The sequence below is a fragment of the Meriones unguiculatus genome, chromosome 6 (assembly GCF_030254825.1).
Source record: "Meriones unguiculatus strain TT.TT164.6M chromosome 6, Bangor_MerUng_6.1, whole genome shotgun sequence".
Taxonomy (NCBI): domain Eukaryota; kingdom Metazoa; phylum Chordata; class Mammalia; order Rodentia; family Muridae; genus Meriones; species Meriones unguiculatus.
In genome coordinates, this window is record NC_083354.1 from 7476573 (window position 1) to 7504321 (window position 27749).

The 27749-nt window shown below is 41.7% G+C and overlaps 1 protein-coding gene across 2 annotated transcripts; it reads left to right on the forward strand.

The window, feature by feature from the left end:
* The first annotated feature begins 1227 nt into the window (after positions 1 to 1227).
* Htr1b (5-hydroxytryptamine receptor 1B) lies at positions 1228 to 6793 on the forward strand. 2 transcript variants are annotated; one of them, XM_021656672.2, is made up of 2 exons: positions 1228 to 1372; positions 2149 to 6793. In XM_021656672.2, exon 2 carries the CDS (start codon positions 2468 to 2470, stop codon positions 3626 to 3628), a length of 1161 nt encoding a protein of 386 aa, XP_021512347.1. In that variant the 5' UTR covers positions 1228 to 1372; positions 2149 to 2467; the 3' UTR covers positions 3629 to 6793. The 2 variants fall into 2 exon arrangements, with proteins under 2 accessions (XP_021512347.1, XP_060240676.1); XM_060384693.1 differs by having other exon boundaries at positions 1300 to 1397.
* The last annotated feature ends 20956 nt before the right edge of the window (positions 6794 to 27749 follow it).

The following is a 27749-nucleotide window of genomic DNA, read 5'->3' on the forward strand; positions in this document are numbered from 1 at the left end:
CCAGCTTAAACCCCTCAGTTAAAGGAGCGCCTTCTCAGAGCTTGGAAGAATTGCATTTATTTTTCATGACAAATGAAAGTGTAGTAATTTAGTTGACCTTCACCCACTGTCTTTGCCTCTCCTAGACTGTCAGAGCTGTAAAACTGGGTCTGAATTTGCCCTATTCGTCTCCATATTCCTTGTGCGGAGGAAAATACCCAGCCTCAGTTATGCATTCTAATTTTATCTGCCTGCCTGGCTTAGAGGGCCAAGAACGCAGGGAACTTGGTTTGGGGCCATGTCACCCTCAGTAAAGTCTCTTGAATAGTTCTGAATTTGCTCCACCCTCAAAACTGGATGGAAGATGGAGCAGACGATCCCTGGATCCTAGGCTGAGCTCTGAGATGGAATGATTTGAGTCTTAAAAAAAAAAACAAAAAACCACACATCTGCAGAGAACCTGATGGATCCAGTTATCCCGTGGCTCTTATTAGATCCATCCGACAAACCAAACAAACTTAGGCTAGTGGGGCCACATAGTCCTTATGGAGAACACATTGTCCTTTACTTTAAACTTCGGATTTGTGTGAGGACCTTGTATTTCCTACTGTTCAGAGCAGAAGAAGAACCGAGGATAAAGAACCTGCTCCGGGTCTGGGGACCCAGCTGCTAGGCTCAGTGGCCCCCTAGGGCAAAATCGCCGCGATCCTTTTGTCGAGGGCAAAGGAGACAGTCTGGCGACTGTAGTTATGACGGCCCAGAGGCGCCTTTATTTTCCCTTTCTCGGGTGGGCTGTGTGAAAGCGCTTCCCTGGACACTCGGACGCCGAGCTGAGGAGGAGCCACCGGAGCAGGAGGGTGGAGCGGAAGGTTAAATTCCCCATACAGCAGGCTTCTCTTTTGGGATAGCTGCTTTACATCTTTGTAGACAGCTCCTCCCCGTTGACTCACAAAGTTACATGGGAGGACTGAATGACAAGCACAAATTTCTAAACGTGGATGGGAAAATTGTGTTGTTAACGTACCAAGAGTTAAAGATGTCTCAAAGCCCCAAGCCTGAAGCATAAAAATGCACACATTGGAAGCTTCCTTCTAAGGAAGCGTCGCTGGCGCCTCCTTCTAACCTGGGTGTGGCCCTCGGTGTGGGGTTAGATTCCAGAAAGAAGAGTTCAGATATTGGGGCTTGCTCCACCTACCCACCAACCTCCGGGAAAGAGGGTAGGCGGAAGCCTAGACCTGGACGCCCGCACTAAGTCTGTGGCAGCGACTAAGGGCGTGGGTTGACTGCGGAGCTCAGAGACTCAAAGTCCTCAGAGGCAAGAACAGGACGTCCCGTTCCCCACTCCCCGCTTGAAAGGCGACTCCAAGGGGTCGGGGTCTGGAGAAGGGACAAGGTGAAGAAAGCTGCGAGAGAGGGCGGTAGGACCCTGCGGGAGATTCTGTGGCAGGGAATGGAACTGGGCGGGAGCGATAGAGGGAGGGAGAGAGCAAAAGGGAAGGTGCTTTGCAGCTGGCGTCTGCACCAGCCGCACTGCACTAGTTGAATGGCTGGCCCAGGCTGGACCCAGCTAGTATAAAAGGAACCCCGCCGGCTCCGAGACTCCCAACCTGCACCCGGGCTGGCGCTCACCGGGTCCCAGCCGCTCCTCCAGACACCTGCCCCCTTCTGGTGTGCGGCTCCAGGTGCCCCGGCCCCGTGCGCCCCTCGGCATGGCTCCCAGCGGCGCTGCTGGAACCCTGGAGGTGGTGACAACTGCAGGGCGGCTCCAGCTGCGGCAGCCGGGGCCCCAGAGTCTCCCCTCTGGTGGCCGCGTCTCCGCGGGGCAGCTCGCCGCTGTGGTCAGAGCGTAAAAAGAAGGGAGGGAGCGTGGAGCTCCGGCGCCAGGCGCGGCGCGGCTCTCACACTTGACAAACCCCAAGTCAGGAGGCAGCTGCAGAAAGTGGCCCGGCTCCGGGCGGGGGCGCGGGGCGGGGATGCAAGCCCCGGACTCTGCACTGGCCTGCAAGCTCCGGTGTGCACAGCCAGCGAACTCCTGCGGGCGGAGTCTGCAGATTCCCGAGCGCCCGGGTTAGGAGAGGCTAAGACCTAGGCAATTGGGGTAGGAGGTCTCCCTCGACCCGAGACCCCTTCTCAAGCCAATCTTCGCCCTTCTCCACTGTTTGCCTCCAGGGAGCCTGAGCGGAGCCGGACTGGGTGGGCCGGTGCTTTAATCACCTGGGTGAAGACGGGGCGTGGAGAGGAGCTAGCAGACTCGGCGACAACGCCGGGCGCACTGGAAGTGCAGGGGACGCGCCCGCGGGCTCGGTGGCCGCGCCTGTGACCTCTCACTCCGGCCGAGAACACAGGCAGAGGAGTTACTGAGGAGTCCACGGAACTGGCTAGCCAAAGGAGACAAGCCTGTGGCCTCCATGATCCTCCCGTCCTCTGTTTTCTCTCTCGTCCGCTCCATGCTCAAGAGCCGCGCTCCGCAGCCAGGGCGAGCAGAGCCATGGAGCAGCAGGGTGTCCAGTGCGCCCCGCCGCCTCCCGCCGCCTCCCAGACAGGAGCACCTCTCTCCAACCTCTCCCACAACTGCAGCGCCGACGGCTACATTTACCAGGACTCCATCGCCCTGCCCTGGAAAGTCCTGCTGGTTGCATTGCTGGCGCTCATCACCTTGGCCACCACGTTCTCCAACGCCTTTGTGATCGCTACGGTGTATCGGACCCGGAAGCTGCACACCCCGGCTAACTACTTAATCGCCTCTCTGGCGGTCACTGACCTTCTCGTGTCCATCCTGGTGATGCCCGTCAGCACCATGTACACGGTCACCGGACGCTGGACCCTAGGCCAGGTAGTCTGCGACTTCTGGCTGTCGTCGGATATAACCTGTTGCACCGCTTCCATCATGCATCTCTGTGTTATCGCCCTGGACCGCTACTGGGCCATCACCGATGCGGTGGAGTATTCCGCTAAAAGGACCCCCAGAAGGGCTGCCATCATGATCGCGCTGGTGTGGGTCTTCTCCATCTCTATTTCGCTTCCGCCCTTCTTCTGGCGTCAGGCCAAAGCGGAGGAGGAGGTGCTGGACTGCCTCGTGAACACCGACCACGTCCTCTACACGGTCTACTCCACGGTGGGCGCCTTCTACTTACCCACCTTGCTCCTCATCGCCCTCTATGGCCGCATCTACGTGGAAGCCCGCTCTCGGATTTTGAAACAGACGCCCAACAAGGCCGGCAAGCGCTTGACCCGAGCCCAGCTAATAACAGACTCCCCAGGGTCCACGTCCTCGGTCACCTCCATTAACTCCCGGGCTCCCGATGCAGCCAGCGAGTCCGGGTCTCCCGTGTACGTGAACCAAGTCAAAGTGCGAGTCTCAGACGCCCTGCTGGAGAAGAAGAAACTCATGGCCGCTAGGGAGCGCAAAGCCACCAAGACCCTCGGGATCATTTTAGGAGCGTTTATTGTGTGCTGGCTGCCCTTCTTCATCATCTCCCTGGTTATGCCCATCTGCAAGGATGCCTGCTGGTTTCACATGGCCATCTTTGACTTCTTCAATTGGCTAGGCTATCTTAACTCTCTCATCAACCCCATCATCTACACGATGTCCAATGAGGACTTCAAACAAGCATTCCATAAACTAATACGCTTTAAGTGCACAGGGTGACTTGTCAGTGGCAGTGGGGTCGCCTAAGCGACCTTTGGGGACCAAGTTGGGTCTTTCCACAGGTAGGTCAAATCTTCTTTCCCTGTTACTGGGTGGAAGCAAGGCTCTCTCTCTCCCGGGCAAGGGCGATGGATCCTCAGAAGCCAGGCAGCTCCGAGAGAGCACTCTGAAAGGTGAACTGCTCAAACTACTGTAAAGCTTCCATAACGAGGAGGTAAGCCTCCTCCCCTCAAAGTCTGGGCTCAGCACAGATCCTCCAGCAGCCAATCACAGGAAAGGTTGCGACTTTTTAACGTTGATGATGGACGGGGGAATCCTTCCCCCTTTGGTATAATGGACTTGGTTGCCCTCTAAGCCAGTGGCACTTGTAGGTGTCTGTCTGAAGCCCGTCTGAGACAGATCTACATACAGCCTGGCAGTACTTGAACTAGACCATTATTAATACCCTGTGCTTTGGGGAGAACTTTGTGTTACAGCTTAATTTTAGAACACTTACTTTGGCATCCTTCCGTCTTCATTTGTTTATTTAAATGTGGTTGGAGAAACTTGTGGATTTGGTGCTTCAAATGCTAAATGTGGCTTGGATGGCACAAAGCAACCTTGGAGAGTTAACACGGCAAACTTCTGATGCTAAGATCTCTATTTTTATTACAATCGAAAAATATATGGGGGCGGTGGGTGGGAATGGGAGGAGGGGAGTGTTACTCTAAGAATCAACACCTAAGATTGTTTGTTTTCTTCAGATTTCTAATTTTTTTTTTAAATATCCTGTTTAGTGAGCGTCAAACCACAACTCTTTAACAACTCAAACAAAACATGATGTGTGCTAGTGCCAAAGTCTGCAGGCTGCTTCGTTTCCTAATCTCATGTACCGGTCATTTTACACACTTAAATCCCCACCAATGGAGGATATGCTGGGTGACTAAACCCAGCCTGCTGCTGCCAGAGGTGTTTGACAAGTGGATTACAGTTACATACAGTTCCTTAACAGGAGAGTATCTCTATTCCTTATCCAATTCTGTGATAGGCGGAGGAGATTGATGAGACAGAAGTGATTTCTTATATAACTAAGGAATGAAGGGGAGAATAGGAGGATGTATATTTTTTGACTTGTAAAAAAAATCTTAAATTGCATGAGACAATTTTTGATAATCATTTGCACTCTCTCCCATTTGTGATTCCTTTGTGTGCAAATTTTATAAAGTAACCAAGAGAACTGGTTTCCCTGTCCAGAAATCTTCAAAATGCAGCCAGAGCCCCCAGGAAGTATATTAAAGTGTTTGTGTGTAAGAGAAAGAGAGACACAGAGACACACAGAGAGAAGAAGATAGAGAGAGAGAGACAGAAAGAGAGAGAGAGACAGAGACAGAGACAGAGACAGAGACAGAGACAGAGATTGAGACTCCACCTTGTTTTATCCTTGCTATTGAAGTTTGGGTAGGAACAGCTAGGAAAATTACACATTAGAAATTTAGAAAAGCTGAAAGAGCCTGAAATTGAACCTATTTTTCTTGTAAATTATAGAATCAAACCTCAGGCTCACCAAATAACCTGGAAACTAGAAAACCTTCTAGCCTTGGAAAAAAGTTACTGACCTGCCTCTTCAGTGACTAACATCTAAAATAATTTAAGGGTGTCTCTCCTTCTAAGTTTTGATAACACTTAGTTCTTTTGAATTCACTCTGAGGGGTACACAATAGAGTAAAATCACATACTAGAAGATTTTTTAAAGAAATGCACTTTTTAATAAAAAGAAGCAGTCCCGAAGGGTCATCTGTAAGAACAAATGTGTGCGTGTGTGGAATGTTTAATATGCCAAAGAAGATTCACAGTCCTTGCTTCAGAGGCTGTCTGTACTGGAGACCTTTTGTCTGCAGAAGGAAGTTGTCTTTATAAAACGGATCCACTCCCTGTGTGAAGCTGCACAATCCAGATCATCAGACAATAGATGTTGCTTGCTCACTGTGCAGACCTTCACATGGGGTAATGACTCTTGAAAAGATGCTATTCAAAAGTTCACATGTACTGTAGGTTAAAAAAAAAAAAAAGGGAATTTCAACCAACGTTATACCTGACACTGGAGTAAGTTGAAATCTGAGGCATTGGATAATCCTATTGATTGGGATCTGCAGTTTCTTCTGCTGGATTCCTCCTTTCTTTGTTTGTGCTTTGTGACATTTCTCCTATGGAGGAATGCGCAGGGAGCATGGTATTTGTTTTTTTATATTATTAATATGTTGGTTGTCTGTTTGTGTAGCTGTGTTTTCTTGGGGCCTAAGAGGCAACTGAGTCAACTTCTAAGAGCCTTAGGGGAAAATTAATGGAAACCAATAGCCACTTACAAGTGATTTCTTTATAGGGCACCTACAATGGTCTTGTCATCATGTAAACAAAACATGGTCAATTTAGTCAAATGGGTTGTTTGCCATTTTGTAAATCACCCACCTTAATTATTGCTTGAGTATTTGGCTGAACTGACTGAATTTGGGGCATCGTGTATCAAATAGAAGCTTGCAAACCTTTGTAGTGATAAGAGATCTAGGATCATCATCCAACATTGCTCACGATTATGCAAGGTGTATATTCATCCCAGGGGTATGCAGTTAGGACAGTTAAGCTCCTTTTCAGTTACTACTGCGTATAAGCATAGTTTGTTTCATAAGCTAGACACATGGCTTCTTTGCAGAACATAAAATGGGAGATGGAAATGTTTAACTTACATAGAAATGAAAATGTTTTCATCGACTATGGTAATGAATACCATTTTCCATATTGTTTAATCGCACAAATTTTCACACAAGTATATGAATGTATACTCATCTAAAATTACCAATATTGTCTTGTGTTTGTAGGAACTTTAGAGTTTCCTTTGTAAAAAAAAAAATGGACACTGCACCCATGGAATGAATGTTTAAAGAGTTCAACAAATTTCATACAGAACAATATTGTTCACTTTTCCTCTCTATTATCTAAGTTTCATCTTCTTTAAGCAGGAAGCATTGAGAGGACTATAACTCACCCAAGCAGTAACGCCTCAGACTGTGTGTATTCGATGGAGTTCTGTGTCTGAAATTGCCTTTGGTCTCCCACCTCTCAGCAAATGTGTCATTGGAAATTAAATTTAGGAAAATGCTGAAATAAAAGTCCTTTTTTGTGTTCTGAGAAGTGTTTAGTGGTAGTTTTATTATTATGGAAAGACCGGGTCACTGGGTTCTGGGGCTATGCTTTGAAGTTGGAGCCTCTGTGATGACAGGTGACGGTGTGATAGACAGATGTGTGCTGCCGTGGTTTGGGGAGTTCAGTTGATGTGTGTAGGAAGAGTTTGAAATGGATTTTCTACTCTGTAAAGAGGGAAAGTAACACCCACTATCAAATATGTTCTCTAGATCAGCATTTTTAAAGGAGACATTCCTGACTGTTCTGGAATCTGAAGACTGAGGTCCTGTGCAGTGATTAAAATACAAAAGGAGAGAAGAACAAGGAGAGTGAAAATAGACTCGGTATTACCTGAAGGGTGGGTTGAGTCATCTAAAGACCCATGGAATAACCAGAAAGATAACTTCTATATCCAGAATGTCCTAGGTTTCAATGATAAATGTAGATGGTAGAGTATGTGGTTCTCTTTCCATTATACCAGCTAACCTTAAGTTGTAGCAAAGATTTAAAAACTATATGCATTAAATAAAAGGATTGACTTCAGAAGTGGAGAGGGATTCAGAAATCGTACCTTCTGTTAGGCTTTATTTCCAGGTGCTTTCTTTACAGGGACAGACTTTACTTGCAGAGTAGAAAATCAGTTATCCAAGAGAGCACACTGAGGAAGTTTCAGTTAGCTGGAATGGTTTGATCCTGGCTAAACAGAAGTGATTGAGATTAGCAGTTTTCCACAACTACCTCTCTTGGCTGGTCCAAAGGGCAAAAGGGAACACAAGAGATGGTTTGTAGTAGCTATAAGGTCAATGAGAAATATTTAGTTTTCCATGGCTTTTTTTTAAATCTACATTTATTTATTTATTCATACATTCATTCTCCTCTTCTGGAGATGTATGGCCACCTTCTCCAATCTACATTCTCTGGCCGTATTCACACCCTCTTTTCATCACCTCATTTTCCTCTTTAGTCATAACCAATGATGATGTGTATAATTTTATTTTAGCTCTGAAGGACTGATTTGGAAGCCAAGAATTTTTACATTATATAAAGGGAAATTGTTGCTTCAAATGCATATATATGGAGGAGGCAAAAGCTTTAACTGGAGCACTCTCTTGGGTTTTCAGAAGGGAAGGGTGTGGGAAGGGAATGAAGGTTCTAGGCTTCAAAACCCACCCTGGGAAGTCCACCAGGGGGCAGAATGCCTCTGAATAGTCAGCCAAAGCTGCTGCTAGTTGAGGAAGTCTTAGTTCTTTCTAGGTGGTTTGCAAGTGACATTAACTCCTCAAGGCTCCCCCAAAACAGAGGTCCATGAATCTATACACAGAGATGGTTCGTCACTGATACACAATCAGCAGATTTTTCAGAATTTTAAAATCAGGCAGGCAGTTTACCCAAAGAACATTCAAGGTGTGCATACTAAGTTGTTTTCTTAGTTTACTATTTACAATATTGTGGCTTTTTATTAATATGACACTAAATGAACTCAGAAGTTGGGAGGCAACACAGTTATTTAAAAATAAATCAAACCATTTACTTGAACATTTATCACTATTGGGATTTTTAAAATCACTTTTTTTTTTATCTTAACTTCTTTGGTTTGATGTTGATATACCCATAATTCTAAAGTAGAAAGAACACTTGCCACTTAAAGATGAGTCTGCTCTTTTTCTACAGAATCAAGGTATGCATACACAACAGCCTTTTTCAGAAGGCTGATTTTTAAATCTGTACAATTCTGGTGTTTTTGAGATGGGTTTCTTGATTTTTTTTTCCTATCTGTCCTGGAACTTGCTATGTAGACCAGGTTGGCCTCAAACTCACATAGATCTACTTACCTCTGTGTCCCAAGTGAGGGACTAAAGGCACCACAGCTAGTTCAGAAAGATAATTTTCCCAGAAGCAAACAGATAAGTGAGCACCACTGTCACTGCTCATTCTGCAGTAGGTCATTATCAATCATCTGTGGGTTAAATTGGGCTTTCAAATGCAACATCCACACTTTAGGATTATACTAGCAACTGGGTCAACTGACTAAGAGAGTGACTTAACAATATTCTGAGTATAGCCTGCAAAGGGAAAAATGCCCATTTCCTTCACTTGTTTGCACACATCACAAATGATACATGTTTTTATAGCTGTTAGCTGGCAGTCTAAGAATGGCCTTGTCATGTTTTCTGTACCCAGCATGAGCAGATGGCGACGGAGAAATTGGTTGATGGCAAATCCTTTAAAACATTACACGCGCTTTACTTGAATGGCGTCAGCAAGCATGACTCACTTCCTCCCTGACTCCGTGGGAACACAGCACACCTGGGTCTCTTGTTGGTCCTCCTGTTTTGGGATAATCAGATTTCAGACTATCTCTTGCTAAAAAGTATGGTGGCCCTGCTGGTGATGTATCAACGATGACAGAAAAGGGGAGGAGACCCCGTCACCTAGTCAAGGAGCCGTGGCTAGGGTGTTTCAAGTGTGTGCTGCTTTTTCATCACAGTGTGGCAGCTCCCTCTGTGGTTCAAGTGTTCGCCTGCAGAACACCTACAACCAGGTGTTCAGGACAGGGCTATCTGTCCTTATCACAGCGCTTTCTCTTTCCACCCAAGCTGTGCAGTTCTGTCAGGTCCTCCAGTCCCTCCATTTTGTCCCGGTTCTCTGGGCTTTCTTACAAACTGCTGAATGCTGAAATAGTCACCTAGGGGGAAGTTGAGAACCCTTCGATGACATGAAAGCTCTCAACAACAACACAAAAGTCTAAGAAAAAACTCGACCAAACAAATGTTTGGTAAGGATGTGGAAGTCCCTCTGTAACGTACGCTCATCTCAGTGTGTTCACGTAAGAACGGTGATAATACATTTCCACATCTCATTTATTAGGTGAACTTCATTTACAGGGTCTTTTTTTTTTTCCAGACTCAATTTCTTATTATTGAGTTTTAGAACTGAAATCAAGCCTAGCACATTATTTTGAAACGTCTGCAGATAACTGATGTCTGTGGCCTAAGTTAAGACCCAGTAAATGGTGGGCACGCAGGGCTCTTAATACAAGGCTTAGCCCACACAGGCTACGTAGGTGTGAAGACCCTTGGAAGAAATGGGATGTTAGGACGTTTGAGTTTTCACAATGATGTTTCTCAAAAATACATGGGCATCTGACCCACCTGAGGAATTGGGTTCGCGGCAGCACAGCAGAAGCCAATTCAGTGGGTCTGGAGATGACTGGCTCTTGGTGTGCCAAAGAGCCTGATAAGGCTGGCCCGGAGACCACACTGTCTCTTAGAGGTCTGCAGGGAAATCTAGCTTGTTGTAGTTACCAAGGAGGGTGCAGGATCTGCCAGCCATTCCCTACGCCCATAAACTGAAACCACACAAAATTCGCAGATGAGAGAACTGTACCTCTTGTGTTTTCTCATTTTTTTACATGATATTCACATCTCAATTTCAGCAAGTGTTAAGTATTTCCACTGATAGAAGTGCTTGCTACTGAAGCTATACATCTTCAATCTACCCGAAAACAGTTCACTCCTGCACATGAATCAGCAAAGTATGACTGACCTCAATACTACAATCCTTTGTCTTCACGCTATTTTTAACTAAGAGATTTGCCTTCAAAAAAAAAAAAAAAAAGAGAGATGAAAAAGAAGTAAATTAATGAAAGCACAAATGCTACAATACAAGTTTAAGAAAGAAATAATAATTCTTAATACCTAGTAAACGGCTTAGCTTCCTTCATAATCTTTTCCTCTCAGAATATTTGGATTGTGTTTTTTTAATGCAGAGTCATGAGAACATTTAAAAATTGTATAGATGAGTGCTCTCTGTCACGAACAATTCCACATTTGGCTAAGGCCGAGGATCTGGCCTGCTTCCATGTATGTGGACCTATCTGCATTGCCCCCGTGGCACGCCTGGGTTGGCTACCCAGAGGCTATTTAAGCTGTGGGCTGGCTTTCCCCGGGGTCCGAGGATTGTTCAATGTTCCTGAATAAACTGCATTGAAAAAAAAAAAAAAAAAAAGGACAGATATAGAAACTAGGAGTAAAGAAGATGAAGGACACACTTCAAATAAGAAGATATAAAATGCTGTTTTAACTCATCTTCACATCCAATGGGATTATAAAAGTGGGATGCAGTGGTTGTTTATTTACTTTCTAATTTTATCCTGGAATTTTTTCTCAAATAAATAATAAGATAAACACTAAAAAAAAATTGTATAGATATTTATATTTCTTCAATACAAACTATTTTTATCTCTTACTATGTTTTAGAGACTTTTAAGCACTTATGTTAATAATTAAGCATTTTGTTCATCTCCTACAAGAGTATTACAGCTAGCAGTGTTTTATTAATGTATGCTACCTATATAAACTAAAGGCTTTCATTATAACATTTTCATAGGCATTTATCACGCATTTTGTTAACCTTGCCATGCTGTTCCCCTTTCTTTTTCTCATCCCCCTCATGCTGGTTGTTTTCTTCTCCAATAATCTATCTTCTATATTAATATTTAACATGCACACTCACATATACATACACAGTCACCCACACACTGACACATACACATACGCTCACATATCCATACACACTCACATATACACACACACACGTGTACACACGCTCATAGAATCTGGATTCTGCAATTTTTATTTTATTAAGGAATGTCCCTCCCCCTATTTATTCCCCAAATAAGAATAAAAGATTCTATGTTTCCGAAAGGATCGAGTTATTTTTGTTTGTTTAGGAGTGTTTGAAGCTAAGAAAATAGTGTCTGTGCATTTTCATTCCACATTTGCAGAATGCAGCTCACAGCCTCCCATCTGAAATCTTTGTGTACAATTATGACCTTCATGCTGGATTCCAGCAAAGCGGTATCGCTGGGAATTTTGTTTTCAAAATTTGGGAAAGAAACAGGACCACTGCGCACTGACTTAAATACCCACTGTTCCTTGGTCCTGACAGTCTTACTGTGAGACAGGATTGCTTCTGTTACTATATTATTACTATGGTCATGAGTTAGGTATTCAAACAATTCAGCCCAGTAATTCAGCTTGGAGAGTTATAATTACAGCCCCAGTCAGATAATTTGCATCCAGGGGTGTAAGGAGTATGACTTTGATTGTCTATGTGAGAAAAAAATGTTTTCTGAGTCATTAGAATAGAACAGAACTGATAGAACTTACGGATAAATTTTTCTGCAGCATTATATGTGGAGGAACACAGATTTCCTCTGGGTTTGATCCCCGTGTGTGATAACCACCTCCACCAGCCAGTGAACATTTGGTGCCCGCTGACCCTTTCAGAAACCTTCTGCATGAAAATGTGACTGTAGCTGCCAGCTATGGCAATATTAAGCACGGGTGTTTGTGCACTTTAAGCACGGTCCCAGTTAGGTACGTCCATCTATGGAAAGTTACTGACAGACATCTCTCCAAAGCCTGGGAACCCAAGTCATTCTGTTTATTTTTACATGAAGTCAAATTTCTGAGGGAAAAAAAAGCCAATTCAGGAACAAGTTGTTTCCAACAATGCCATTATTTTTGCATAGCAGAGCAGAAACTTCTTAATGCTCCTCCTTTGCACCTTTTCCTTTTTCTTTTTACTTTTTAATTTCTTCCTTCTTTTCACAGTTTGGGTGTCTTATTAATTCAGCTCCTTTGTCAAAGGATTTAAGTGAAGTATTTTTTTTTCTTCCCTGTAGATCTCCTTCCAAATTTTAAAATGCTACACAAACACCAATACGGACAAATTCCTGTGATAAAAGCATATGAGTATTCACAAAATTGGCTTAAAATACAGATATAGAACAGAAATGAAAGGCATACCTGCTTTTATTTTGGAATAAACACTGCAGTAATGACAGGGCAGTGATGGGCAGGCTTCCTCTGGTTTAAAGAAAATTCTATTCAAAATACTGACTATTGTGTATCTGTTTATTGTCATTTGCTTTACTCGAAAGACAATAGAATACACGGTACAGAAATCAGGAAGAACTTGTAATTAGACACCAGATCCAGAATGACTTGCGTTTGGCCTCAGCCCCTGAAATTAATTTCCTTGTGTAAATGTGGGCATGGAGGTGCCCTGCTCTGCTTGTGAACACCATGAAGACAATAAAAGCTACCAAGTTTCTTTGACCACAAAGTGCTTAAAGCCTATGAGGCATTCATTCAGCCAGTTTCCTGCTGTCCAGACAAAGGAAAGCGGGCGCCAATTGGTGTTTTTATTGGCGTTTTTATTGGCAGCAGAACATTTTATTTTTGTGGATTTACTTATTTTATTTGTTTTTGAAAATTAGCACACAAAGTGTTAGGTTTGCCCGTGTGGCATTTTCAAACAAAATTGGTCTTTGTTGGATCTCTTGTCCCCCTGTACTTCAGCATCCCACTGTCCCCTTCAACTTCTCTACCCTCAGTAGCCTCCTTGCTGCTTTTCTTCTTAGTAACTTGTGTTTTGGAACAAGTGATCTAATCTCTAAACACTTCAGTGTTCTCTAAAAACAGGACAATGGGTTCTACCTCAGAAGACTAGCAAGAGGACCAAGTTATTATTATGTAAGCAGATGCCTGAGAAAGTTCTGGAAGCAAGAGAGCTACTCAGCAGGTCTTTATTCTCTTTATCCTGCCTTCAGGAGGCCACTGTTTGGTACTGTTTCACTGCTGTGCTGAATAAATGCTGTTTCTTGTTGGAAGTGAGATTTGTAGAACTTTGTGAGATAAGATCAGTTTTATTGATCCTGTTTAGAAATTCCTTATGTGCTGTGATTCAAGAAAAACTTTGATATTTCCTGGCAGGTGTTTATTAATTAAAGAGCCATCCTTTTATTTTAAATTATAAACTTTTTTTGACGTTTTAGCACATTAAAGCAACCATCAGCCTTAATCCAAGTTAATTTGCTCAGGTTATAGTTTATTTGCACCCAGAACATTAAAGTGGCATGGATTTTGAGTATGAGAGGGTAAGAAATGACAGCTTGCTGTTTGCAACAGATTTGTAGATAGGTACAGATACAAGGTAGCTTCCGCAGGAGCCTAGGGAGAGAGTGAAGTTAAAGATGATTTTAAATACAGACCTTATCTCTTTGTAGTTTTACGGGGTAATGACATACTTGCAGTTTAGACTAGATGTTTCCATAGGACTTTTCTTTTTAGATATCATGAGTCCTCAAGTCTAGAGTAAGAAAACTGATTTGAGAAGGTCAATAGGTTAGTATATCCGAGACCCAGCACAATAAGCCCGCCAGCTGTGCTTCCTGATGGTCACCGGTGCATTTCTAAGCACTCAGAGCAGCGGTCCTGCATGCTGAGCCAATGACTCTCTGGCTGACACATGGTACCGTGCTCTGCTGTAGAAGCTGTCTCAGGTGCCACAAATGCACACCGAGTGGATATTTGTCTACAGTGATCCAAAACACTACCCAGAGACAACAAAATAATTTTAAAGGTCACTTAGTGTGCATTTAATCAAATATGCTTTCATTTTTTGACTGCTTCAGTTACTCAGTGATATTCAGAAGACTCAGATATTTGCTATAGCAACTGCTGTAGGTGAGCACCACAGGGCGGATGGACCGACCAGATTAGTGTCTTTGCACAAAGGAGATAACCCTGTCTTTGTGACGTGATATCTCTGACCTACTTTAGATCCAAAGCAGGGCAAAAGTAAAGCCTTACAGATAACATTAGTTCATATTTTTATGTCCTTATTTTATGTCCCCAAATCTGATTTTCCCTTGAAGAATAATCACAAATATACTGTAAATATAAAACTAATGTCTATAAGATTCTTCCTACTTATCTTTCAAGAAAAAGGAAAGCAGGACTTACTTTTATCAAAATGATGTATCTCTGTCCCTTTTCTGCCTCTGTAAAAAACGATTGTGAATGTGACCAGATGTTCCTTATAGAAATTATATCAACCACTTGGGTGCGTCTAGATAAGGGCTTCTCAACCTTGACGCTACTGACATTTTGATCATAACATTGTTTAGTGTGGAGCAGTCTTCTGTATTTTAAGAAACTTAACGCCATGAGGTCTGCTCTAGATGTCAGGAGCAACCCCCAATCCCATTTCTCTATATCCAAGTATACTTCAGGGCATCAAATAGTGACCTTTGATGGAAAATAAAAGCAAGCAAGCAATCAAGCAAACAAACAAAGCAACAAACAGTTGAGAACCTCAGAAGCAAAGACAAATTAGAAACAGTAGAAATTCAAAGTATCAGACTCATTTCTGTTTCTTCTTTCTTTCTGTGTGTATGATGTGTGTATACTTGCATGTGTCTATACATGCAAAGGAAAGAGGATCATGTCTAGAGTGTCCCCCTAGAACTCTCTGCCTTTAAATTTTATTTTTAAAATATTTTAATATGTTATTTGAAAAGCTCATACATGCACATAATGTTTTATTCTCACACTCACATTTGCCCCCTAAAAATTAATCCAAGAGCCTCTAACATATTACCCTCCAATATCACATCTTCCCTTTCTTCTTGAAGGAGAGATTCTATCAAAGACTCAAAGTTTTGGCTACACTGGCCTGCCAGCAAATCCAGGGATTATAGAGGAAAAGTTCCCTGCACCTAACTTTGCACATGAATGCAAATATCTGAACTCGGGTCCTTATAAATTAACTTTTTCAGCAATTAACTTTTCTGACTGAGCCATCTTCCCTGTGACTCAGCACGCAAGTAATATTCCTCATGCCACAATATTATCCGGATAAGTGCTAAACATTTCTCAGTACATAGGCATAAAAGAATTTACTCAACTGTACATAATACAGAGATTCTTAGAGAGGTATCCATGGGTTTCTAGAAAACTCCATGGCAGTCTCCAGGGGTCATTTGAAGTCCCCCAAAATGGCCCTCATTGGCTCATATATTTGAACTCTTGTGCTGCTGGAGGAACTATTTGGGAAGGACTAGGAGGTATGGCCTTGCTAGAGATGTGCTACTGGAGGAGGGCTTTCAGATTGAAACACCCATGCCATTTCCACTTAGCTCTTTCTCTCTCTGCCTCCTGGTTGTATTTCTATGTGTGAACTCTAAGCTACTGATACAGCACCATGCCTGCCTGCATGCTGCTGTGTTCCCCATCATGGTGGTCATGAAGTTACCCTCTCAAATTATAAGCAAGCCCCCAATTAATGCTTTCTTTAACTTGCCTTGGTCATGGTGTTCCTTCACAGCAACGGTAACCCTACGACAGTCCTCTTGCCCACGTGTGTATAGTACGGAGGATGTCTGATGTCCTTTTATATCACTTCTCACCTCTATTGTTTTTAATCTAATGTTTCTCTCTGACCTTGGCATGCCTTTTAGGTAGATTGGCTGACATCTGTGTACCAAAAAATAGGCTTATCCACATACCTTCTTGTCTAAAATTACATGGTATATCTCTGAACCGAGCTTTTACATAAATTTGAAGAACACAAACTCAGTATTTGACAAGCACTTTATCCTCTGGGCCAGTTCACAGTCCATTTCCTGGTGTACACTGTCATTGAAGTTATTTGGTCAAACACCCTGCAGATTGAGATGGTTGGGGACACTAGAATGGAAGGTGAAGAGAGTTAAGAAGTCACATGGAAGAAGATAAGAGAGTATTTAGCCTATAATTGTCCTTTACACTTTTATTATCAGTTGCCTTTTTACCCTAAAGCCTGGTGCAGTCCTTGATACACTTGATAGGAATTCCACAAGTACTTGGAAAATGATTGACTAATGAATGAATGCTTTATTTTGCACAATAATGCTCAGCACATTTAGTTTACTAAAACATTTTTTAGTTTTGATCTTACAACTGAAAGAAAGAATTGTTACCTTACATATTTGCTCTAGCTAAGATACCAACAGACGCTGAATCATCAGAAAAGATTAAAGGCCATAACTTCCTCAAGGAGAAACATGCACTAGTTCATTTAGAAGATTTTTCTGTAAGAAGGTTCAGAGCCAAGGGTCAAGGCACTTAAAGGCCAAGTACCTCTTAGCACCAGAAAGCAAAGTTAAAAGGATAGTTTACTCTCTAAGCTTTCTGCATAGTTGCAGTTTTGCTGTCATTAAGTTTATTAAATACTAATTCCACAATTTCGTCTTTCACAAGATTATATTTTTCTTCTGGCATGAGTACTGACTGTACTTCTAGGGGATGAGGCAGTGTTTAAGGAGTACATAAAAAGGATTCGTGAATACTCTAAAGGAGTGTTTTACTGTACTGTGATAGTTACAACCTTCTAAGGTAGTGTTTCTCAACCTGTAGGTCAAGACCCCTTTGAATGGAATGGTCCTTTCACACAAGTTGAATATCATATCATTCATATGAGATCTTTACATTATGATTTGAAACAGTAGCAAGATCACAGTTATGATTAGCAACATAATTTTTGTTTGTGGGTCACCACAACATGAGGAACTGTATTAAAGGATCACAGCCTTTTAGGAAAGTTGAGAATCATTGTTTTAGGGGCAAGGTCATGAATGGAAATGTAATTCTTACCTGAAGGAAGGCCCTATTTTGGTTTTTTGCTCGTTCACGTTTTCTATTGAGTCTCTGACCCACAAGAGGAATTGGAGTGCAGCAGAGACTGGTGGGGGACTTATGTGAGTGAAGGGTTCCCTGGTCCTGTCCTGCAGGTACAACAAAGTTTTATAGAATAAGACCCTACTCTGGTTCCAAAGGTGGAGGCTTCTAATCTCCCCCTGTGCTACTGAAAGAAGTTTTAATGTTGCCTGGAATGAAGATGCTGCCCTAAATATCTTTCTTTACTCATTTGAAAAAAAAAAATTATTAGTATACTAAGTAACTTTTATCAGGCACATTTATGTTAATGTCTATATAAGATTAGGGTGTTTTTTTTCCTCATATGATTCCAGCATTAATACCAGTACAGCAGCAGCAGCAGCAGCAGCAGCAGCAGCAGCAGCAGCAGCAGCAGCAGCAACAACAACAACAACTTTTGACTGCCTGAATAATTATTTTAGATGTGCATACATGACTGACTGAATTGACTCAACAAGTGTACATTTTTACTTTTCTTTTTCATCTCATGAACTCACTGCATCAAAAATTTGAAAAACTGTCAACCAATAGAAAGATAATATTTTTCAATAGCAAGCACTATTATGCTCATTAGGTGCCTGAGATGTGAAGAAAAGGAAGATGAGGCTTTTGCTATGATGACTGACACACGCTACAGCTATTTCAGGCTGTTCTCTGTTATGCAGAAATACTAAGTTGCCATGCAAATAGTCATGGGAGAGGTTTTAGGGTGAAACCATAGCCAAGGAAAGGAGAAAAATTAAGACAGATCAGGTCATTAGGGCGAGCTGTGTTGTTTTGATATCAAATAAGTTTCTTGGAGCTTCAGGAAGGGAAAGCAGAACAAGTACAGAAGAAAGAGAGGAAAAGAACAGGACAAGCTGTGTGGAGGAGGAGTGGCCTCCTCTCATTCATCATCCACATTCCCAAATGAGTGTTTGAGAATTCAATTATTGTCTCATTTCTCAATGATTGGGGTCATGAGCAAAGGAAAAAGAAATGAAACTAAACTCTGTAAAAACCAACCAGCTAGCTACACCAGTGAAGTCCCAGGAGGCCAATGGTCTAATTATACGGTAGGTGGGTTCCTCACTCTGCAGTCCCCTCTCATGTTCTTGGCTTACACTGTGGGATCACAGTGCCACCTGGGTCTGGTTTTGTACATGGCTTTCTTTTTTTTTTTTTTTTTTTTTTTCAATGCAGTTTATTCAGGAACATTGAACAATCCTCGGACCCCGGGGAAAGCCAGCCCACAGCTCAAATAGCCTCTGGGTAGCCAACCCAGGCGTGCCACGGGGGCAATGCAGATAGGTCCACATACATGGAAGCAAGCCAGATCTTCGGCCTTAGCCAAATGTGGAGTTGTTCGTGACAGAGAGCACTCACCATCGGGAAGGTGGAAGGCAGAAACCAGCTCCATCTTTAAGGCATAGCATTCCGCAGCTCTCTACAGTTCCCCCTTTTTGTTTTAGACGCATCAGGCAAGAGTAGAGGTCTGATCTCTGATATTAGAAATAAATTGGGACTTTGTACAGATGTTCATTTAGGTGTCATCCACCCAAAGAGCATCAGACCCGTCCAATACCTTTTTCTCAGAGGCGGGACCTGGGGCATCAACCCGCATGCAATCAGACATGCTCTTCTCTGGGTCCAAAGCGGCTGACCCTGAGTGCAGTGCTTAGCCTCGCATCCTGAGCGTATCATTTTAGCTTTTTATGGTATCCAACCATGCTTGGGGAGAATGTCCTGCTTCAATGGCTGTAAAGGCCTGAATGATCATGGCTGCATCACACTGTTGTGAGACTCTAATCTTGCATATATACCACAGGCAAACCAAGGAGACCAACACCAGAAGGCCTGCTAACACTCCCATGCCCGCCCATTCCTTCAGATGATTCATGGCTGCAGCAATCCATGTTGATAATCCTGTGGCTAGTCCTGCGTCCACTCCGGTAGAAGTACATGGCTTTCTAAAGCACACATGCCATTTTTATTATGTGGGTCTCACAATAAAAGAATTTTATGTGATATGCAAAGACACCCATTTTTTTGACCAAGAGACATTTATTTTTCTTTGGAACTGTGGAGATCCAAATCTTTGAAAAGTCCTGTTCCAAGACAAGCACTTGCGGCTACTTACTGCTCAGCAGGGCTTCTCACTGATGTTTTTGCAAGACATTATGAGGGAACTTTCTCAACGTCGCATTGTTGTGTTTCTCTATATACTCTAACAGGGATTTCTACCTACCACCTCGAGAATTCTGAGCTAGAAATATTCAGTGTTCTAGTATGTAAGAGTCTATGCCACTGTTTATTTGGCCCTCAGAAAACTGCATTGTATGACAAGACACTGGACTCTCACAGGCACTGTAGTCATGGAGTCTGTTGCTCAAACACCACCCATGATGTTTGTTATACTGAGGTTTTAGAAAGGTGCCTTATTGTTATGACGATTTAATCCCTTTAACAGCATGGACTATCTTTGCTTCTCCAGAGTCTAATATCTCTGACTTGTCCATATATATCCAACAAATTCTTACTAAATTAAATGATGTGGTTAATATTACGAATGTCCATGTCTGTATTATAACTTCTAGGCTTACCCAAGAAATATGAAAATATCCTGTATTATTAATGAGTATACAAATTTACTCAGCTATACTTGTCTAATGCTAGGAACTTGTCTAATATAGGAGCTCTTGGTTTTATATATATGAAGAAGTAATATCATATATCAACAGTATATTGAAAAGAATGCATTCGTATGTTTAGGTGGAGAGTTCACCACATACTCTTGATGAGTATTTCCAGATCATAGTAGCTCAGGTTGTCAATGAAATAAATAGTCTGGTATACTTTAATGTAGAGAGTTGGAGGTTCAAAGGCATTTATTTGGCATTGTTCCAATGACCAAACAATATTGGGTAGTTCAAACATTTACCTTTCTTTTTCTTAGTCCATGTGTTCATGTGCGTGTGTGTGCACATGACCATGTAGCTGCTCATGCTTATGTGGCGGATCCTCCAGTTTCTACAATCCAACCCCAGCACTATGTTGTAGACTCACATTGCTGCCTTGCTTTTATGTGGGCATTGCTATCTGAACTCAGGTCTTCATGCTTGAGTGCACACATTTTAGTGTCTATGACATCCATCTCTCCATCCCTCTACCATCCTTTTACCGACAGAACCATGAAGAGGCCTAAATAGAATGTGCACAGTGGCACTGTTAATTCTTTTGACTGTGGAATCGCAGAGTCAAATATAGCTAGCTGTATTCTGTCCAGTTGTTACCTTCTTGGAACAGAAATACCAGACATGAGCATTCACACAATAACCAAAAACTACAAAACATGCAGTGTTAACGAGTTTGGTAAAGGAAACTGAGGGAAGCACAGATGCTCTGTTTCAACTTCTCCGGACGAGTATGTGTTTGAGCAGATCTGAAGGGTGTCAGAGTAGGCAAAGTAAGGAGGAGGTCTTCCGTTTCGGGAGGCTGTTATCTTTCTGCTGTGCTAGTGCTCTGAAAGGCGGGTGTTGTGTTAATAACTGCTGTGGCCTCCCCAGACATCCTCCATCCACAGTGCACTTTGTCCTGAGTTGGCTGAACTGGTGATCAGATTATTTGACTTTTCCCTTTCATGGTTCAATTTGGAATTGCCAATATAGTTGTGTTTTCCCATGTGCCTTCTTTCTATTACTTTAAAGCTCCTAGATTTTATTTTACTTTTTGTTAAAGTTGATACCTGTTTTCTATAAATGTTGGCAGACTGTTTGCTTCTTTGTAAATAAGACAAAAGAAGCAATAAGAAACGTTACATGTAGAAATCTATTAAAAAAATGGCTGTTTAACATTGTAGCTTCAGATGTGGAGGAAAACAGAGAATTTTTAATGTTTTAATGTCTAGGTGGTCTAGGGTGCCACCTCTCCCTTTACTCTTCTGCAGTAGATAAATAAGGAAGCACGTTTCCATTCTACCAGCACCAGGTCCATTGGCATTTATTGTTTTCCTTCACCTCTGGGGAAGTGTGTATTTCACTTCTATGTGCTGCCCTAATACATTGTGTTTAACCTTATTTATTTATTTTTATCAGTGTATTCTTTTTTTTTCCTTTTTTTCAGTGTATTCTTATAGAGACATATACACCCATTTTTTCTTGATTGGTTTCAGCAATTCCTTTGAATTCTGGCGTTTGAGTTTTCCTTGTCTTTTGCTCTTTTTTTTTTTTTGTTTGGTTTTGGTTTTATTTTAAATTAAAAATTTTTTTTCAATGCAGTTTATTCAGGAACCTTGAACAATCCTCGGACCCTGGGGAAAGCCAGCCCACAGCTTAAATAGCCTCTGGGTAGCCAACCCAGGCATGCCACGTGGGCAATGCAGATAGGTCCACATACATGGAAGCAAGCCAGATCCTCAGCCTTAGCCAAATGTGGAGTTGTTCGTGACAGAGAGCACTCACCATCGGGAAGGTGGAAGGCGGAAACCAGCTCCATCTTTAAGGCATAGCATTCCGCAGCTCTCTACAGTTCCCCCTTTTTGTTTTAGACGCATCAGGCAAGAGTAGAGGTCTGATCTCTGATATTAGAAATAAATTGGGACTTTGTACAGATGTTCATTTAGGTGTCATCCACCCAAAGAGCATCAGACCCGTCCGATACCTTTTTCTCAGAGGCGGGACCTGGGGCATCAACCCGCATGCAATCAGACATGCTCTTCTCTGGGTCCAAAGCGGCTGACCCTGAGTGCAGTGGTCTTTTGCTTTCTATTTTGGGGGAATGTACAAGTCACACTATGCAATCAATTTCCCAAGAAGCACTGAAGCCGGGTTCTAGCCTCACTTTCAGAAGTTTCCTAAAACATCGTTTGTTGGTTTCTATAATGAACGTTGTGGAGCACAGTGCTTCAACACGAGGCAACCGTAGAGCTCAGAGTCACAAGAGAAATTCATTTTCACACCTGGATGAAATCAGTGTGAATGAATGCCATGTTTTCTGGACCAGTGATGACCAGTTGAAAAGATCCCTTAAATTTATATGGCAAAAAAAAGAAAAAAAATAAAGTACAATTAGTTGTATATAAATACATATTCTCACATATATAGGTTATTTTGTTCTTTAACATTTATTTTGTTCTTTAACATTTCATTGATTGATTTTTTTTATGGATGGCAGGGATAGTACATGGTAATTGCAGTGATTCCTAGGCCTACAATGATAATGAATATTTAATTTTTGATTAATAATAGAGTAACACGGCCAAGTTAGATAAAATGGAATTTCCTTTCACTGTTGTCTCCCACTGTGACACTTCTTCCTAAGCATAAACATGTAGGCAATCACTGTTATTGTACTCATTTAAAGTTCTGTTGTAACTATGCAAACAAAAAAGAGATTTATTTTGTGTCCCGCTTTTACAATAAACAATAGCATATTATAATGCAGTCCTAAACAATGTCTGTTTTTAGCTTTTATTTTGAAGTAAGTATCAATGCCTGTGTCAGACCTGCACAATCATAACTTATCCACGATAGATGGGTGGAGGGCTCATAATACTTTACCCTTAGCTTAGGAGTAATTGCAGATTGACTGCTCACTTGGGGAGAGACGGTATTCTCCAAGTGTGTGAAGCCTGTTTGGTTTCACATATAGATGAACAGCCTTATACTCAGGTGCAATACAATACTAATTGGATTCAGTGAATCAAGAAAAGGGAAAGAAGAAACAGATATAGAGTGGGAAGTTAGGGGTAGGCTACAAAATGAATACATGGTAATAAATAATAAAGAAAAAAGAAAAAATGTATTCTCATAACATGACTGGGTTTTTAAAGAAACTGAAACTCTTACTACATCCCCCCTTTTAGTTAAAAAAAAAGACTTTTCCTCTAATCTTAATAAACTATTTACAATAAGAACAATAATGAGCAATATCAAGTAAGAATTACACTTACAAATGTCCAGTTTATATATATTTGGCAATCTTGGAGGAAGTTCTCCACTATCTATCCTATCCTGGTGAGTCCAAAGTTTTGTACCTAAATTACTTCCTTATAGAACTTGCATTTGCCACCTTTAAAACATATTTTAGACCCTAAAGCATTGTTTTAGTTCCTAAACAACTTAAATTTTAATGTCTTTATTATTTAATAAAGAAAAATTGTAAGACTATAGATAACTAGTTTTCAACTCTGTCAGACTTGAGAAGGATAAATATTACCCCTAAAAAAGTACAGAGCAAGCAGCTTCCAAAATGTATAGAAATGACAGAAGTTACTGGCTATCTGGACTGTCACCTAGGGTTTCTCCGTGTTATTAGGGCATCCAGTCTTGAGCCTACCGTCCCAGAATATCTGACCAACTTTTCTGTGAAGCAGGAATTTTGACGGACTGTCCTACCTTTCCTCTGAAAAGTGGGGCAGCTGTTTTTCCAGTGTCCTGTTTGTCCACAGTTTGGACAGCCTGCTGTCAGTAGTCAAGGAAAGGGTAGATTTTTTTTTTCCCTCAGTGGCTAGCTTTGACACAATTGAAGCAAACTCCATATGGAGATTCTTCAAAGCCCACCATCTTCTTTGAAGTAGTATGAGGGTACTGCTAAGAGCTGAGGTGTCTCTCTGCAAGGAAAGTCTTTCATTATTATAAAAACATATTAAATGCCGTATTCTGTAGCTCTCTGAAGTATTTGAAAATCACCTATTTATCTAAAGTATATCTGTTTCCTCTCTTCCACCACTTCTGCCGTCTATCCTGTTGGCCATTCTGAATAAGATTTAAGCCTCCTCCCTAGGGTCCTCCTTAGTGTTTAGCTTCTTTAGGTCTGTGGGTGGCTATCCTACATCATACAGCTAATACTCACTTGTAAGTGAATGTGTGCCATTACTGTCTTTCTGTTTCTGAGTTACCTCACTCAGGATAATCATTTTTAGATTATACCACCATTTGCCTGAAAATTTCATGATTTCCTTGTTTTTAATAGCTGATTAGTATTCTATTGTTAAATGTGCCACAATTTGCTGTTTCCAGATTCTGGCTATTATGAGTAAAGCTGTTGTAAACATAGTTGAGCAAATGTCCTTGTTGTAATGTTGAACATCTTTCAGGTATATGCCCAGGAGAGGTATAGCTGCGCCTTGAGGTAGTGCTATTCCCAATTTTCTGAGAAAGTGCCAGATTGATTTCCAAAGTGGTTGTACAAGTTTGCACTTAGACCAGCAAATATAGAGGGTCCTCTGAAAGGCTCCACCTAACAGGGGATTGAAGCAGATGATGAGACTCATGGTCAAACTTTGGGCAGAGCAAAGGGAGTCTCATGGAACTAAGGGTGGGGTGGGGATAGAGGGACATGGAGGGGACAGAAGCCCCACAAGGAGACCAACAAAGCTAAAGGATCTGAGCCCAGGGGGTCCTGCAGAGACTGATGCACCAACAGAGGACCACGCATGGAGAGACTCTAGACTCCCTGCTCAGATGTGGCCAATTGGCAGCTCAGTCTCCATGTGGATCTCTGAGTGAAGGAAGCAGGGGCTGCCTCTGTCATGAAATAGGTTGCCTGCTCTTTGATTACTCACCCCTGGTGATGCAGCCTTGCCAGGCCACGGAGGAAGAGGATCCAGATAGTCCTGATGAGACTTGATAAGCTATGGGCAGATGGCAGAACAGTAATCCTCTTTTCAGTGGACTAGGAGAAGGAAATAGGAAGAAGAGAAAGGGGGCTTCAATTGGGATATATAATAAAATAAATTGTGAAAAAAATAAAATTTCTTAAAAAAATAAGTGTATCTAAATAGGCAAACATAGTTTCTAGATTTTCACTATCTGTTTAACTTTAAAAACATCTACTGGAGGCCAAATAAAGCTTATTTCTGCAATTAACTAAACTAGTATCTAACATGACTACAAGTTTGATTGACTGAGTACTAGCTTGCATTTCTTAATTATCCTAAAGAGTTTGTAGTAGTAGCTGGACTAGAACTTTACATTACATTTTAAAATGAATTGCATTGGTACAATACTTTAAACAAGAGTAGAAACATAATACAGTATTTTGTAACAAAAAATAACTTTAAAATTTGTATCAATATAAAAAACCCATACTAATGTTAAACATTTGAGACCAATAGATGATTTTTAGTTTGAGGGAAGAGCGTACAGATTTCCTTGGAAATCATGAAATTTGCAGGCAAATGGTGGGATCTAGAAAAGATCATTCTGAGTGAAATATCCCAGAAGGAGAAAGACAAACATGGGATATACTCACTTATATAGACCTATAAGATATGATAAACATAATGAAATCTATACACCTAAAAAAGATAATCAATTGAGCAGACATGGGGTAAGATGATCAATCCTCATTTAGAAAGACAGATGGGATGTGCATTGAACATATGACAGGAGTCTACTGAGCGCATCTGAAAGACTCTAACTAGCAGTGTTTTCAAAGCAAAGACTCATGACCAAACCTTTGGCAGAGTACAGGGAATCATAAGAAAGAAGGGGAGTTAGTCGGATGGGGAAAGGATAGGAGCGCCACAAGGACCAAATATATCTGGGCACAGGGTCTTTTCTGAGACTGACATTCAACCAAGGACCATGTATGGATATAACCTAGAACCTCCACTCAGATGTAGCCTGTGGTAGCTCAGTAACCAATTGGTTTCCCAAAGTGAGGGGAACAGGGACTATTTCTAACAGGAACTCAATGACTGGCTCTTTGGTCTCCCCACCCCCGAAGGGAGGAGCAGTCCTGTTAGGCCACAGAGGAGGGCTTTGCAGCCAGTCCTGAAGATACCTGATAAAAGGGGATCAGATGAATGGGGAGGAGGTCCCCCCTATCAGTGGAAAGGGGCACGGTGGAGATGAGGGAGGGAGGGAGGGACTGGGAGGGAATGAGGGATCGGGACATGGCTGGGATACAGAGTTAATAAAATGTAACTGATAAAAAAAAAAGAGCGTACAGATGAAACACAAAGTGAATAAATTCTAATAAATAATAATAATAAAAATAATAATGGAAAATTTTCAAAAGTATATAGTCAATAATCTACCCTTTTTATTTCCATCATTCCTATGCCTCCTTTTTTATTTCCATCCCATCTTCCCCCACGTCTCCTCACTCTAGATAGGAGGGAAAGAATGATAGAGGAAATGATAGAAGAAAAAGAGAACTAGAGAAAGCGATCCCTGAAATTAACTCCTATACTTTCTTTCCTCCCTGACTCAGACCATTAACTACTTGCAACCAACCCTCCAATGATGACAAACATCCATCATCCCCTGAAGGACCAAAAGCCACCCACCCTCCCTCTTGAGAAGGGGGGCATTGTTTTGTGAAGATTGCTTCCTGATGTCTGGGGGGTGATGGCATCTTTTGGGGCCTCTAAAAACTGGGATATTGGTCAATTCTGGTTATGAGTCTCAGCATCTGCTTTGATACACTGTTAGGTAGAGTCTTTCACGTGCCCTCTGTGGTAGGCTCCTGTCCTGTTACTGCAAACCAGAACTCTTACTGCAAATAAGCTTTTAAAAGTTTCATTTATATGCAGGCGATTTTTACGAACTTTCTTGCTTCTGTTCTGTGTGATGGCTAGTTTTAGGTTTACCCACACTGTGTTAAAGGGTCTACATGTTTCAGGTTTCTGTTCTCTAGTGTTCAGAGGGTCGTCAGGGGAGTCTAGCCTGAGCTTGTTTCCACAGGGCATTCCCCTTATGTGCATGTATCTGCCTCGGGCCTACAGGTTTGCTTCCTTGCAGCACTCACTATAGAGTCAGCTACCACTTCATAATTCTTCCTCATTTTTCTCTATTTGATATTGGTTCTTCTTGGTTATATGCAAAAAACTCTACCACGAATCAGCAAGTTTTAAATCTCTCTGTGCCAATTACTGATGTGTCTTGTCCTGTTATTTGTGTTCTCATGTTGGTAGTTTACCTGGCCTGTGATAGTAAACAGTAACACCATGATTAGGCTTGTCCTCATGATATTTCATGTATGTTCATCATCTGTTAGTAATGTCCCAGCAATGGAATTTTTGAGATTTGTGCCTTCTAATGATGTTCTGAAGACATAACCAATTTAATCACAATTTTATCAATTTATTTTGCAAGTTCATCAAAAGTTACTAAAATACAACAAGCTTTTCTTTTAGTTGGAAAGAGCTAAAACCAAATCAAAAACCAAATAGGCTGAAATTATAGGAAAGCTGTGTAAAAAAATAATACTCTATTTTGTGTGAAAAAATGTTGAAAACCTTGTATAGTTATAGCAGTCTAAGACTTGTAAATGAAGAGAGAAATAAGAAATAGGGTTAAAGATCTGACAAGAGATCTGATCACATGAAATCTGAGTTATAAGATACCTTACCTTGACTGACATTATGGAAGAAAAAAAACTGGACTTTTTGTTTCTTATTTTTCTTATCCCCTTCCTCTTTATTGATCAGT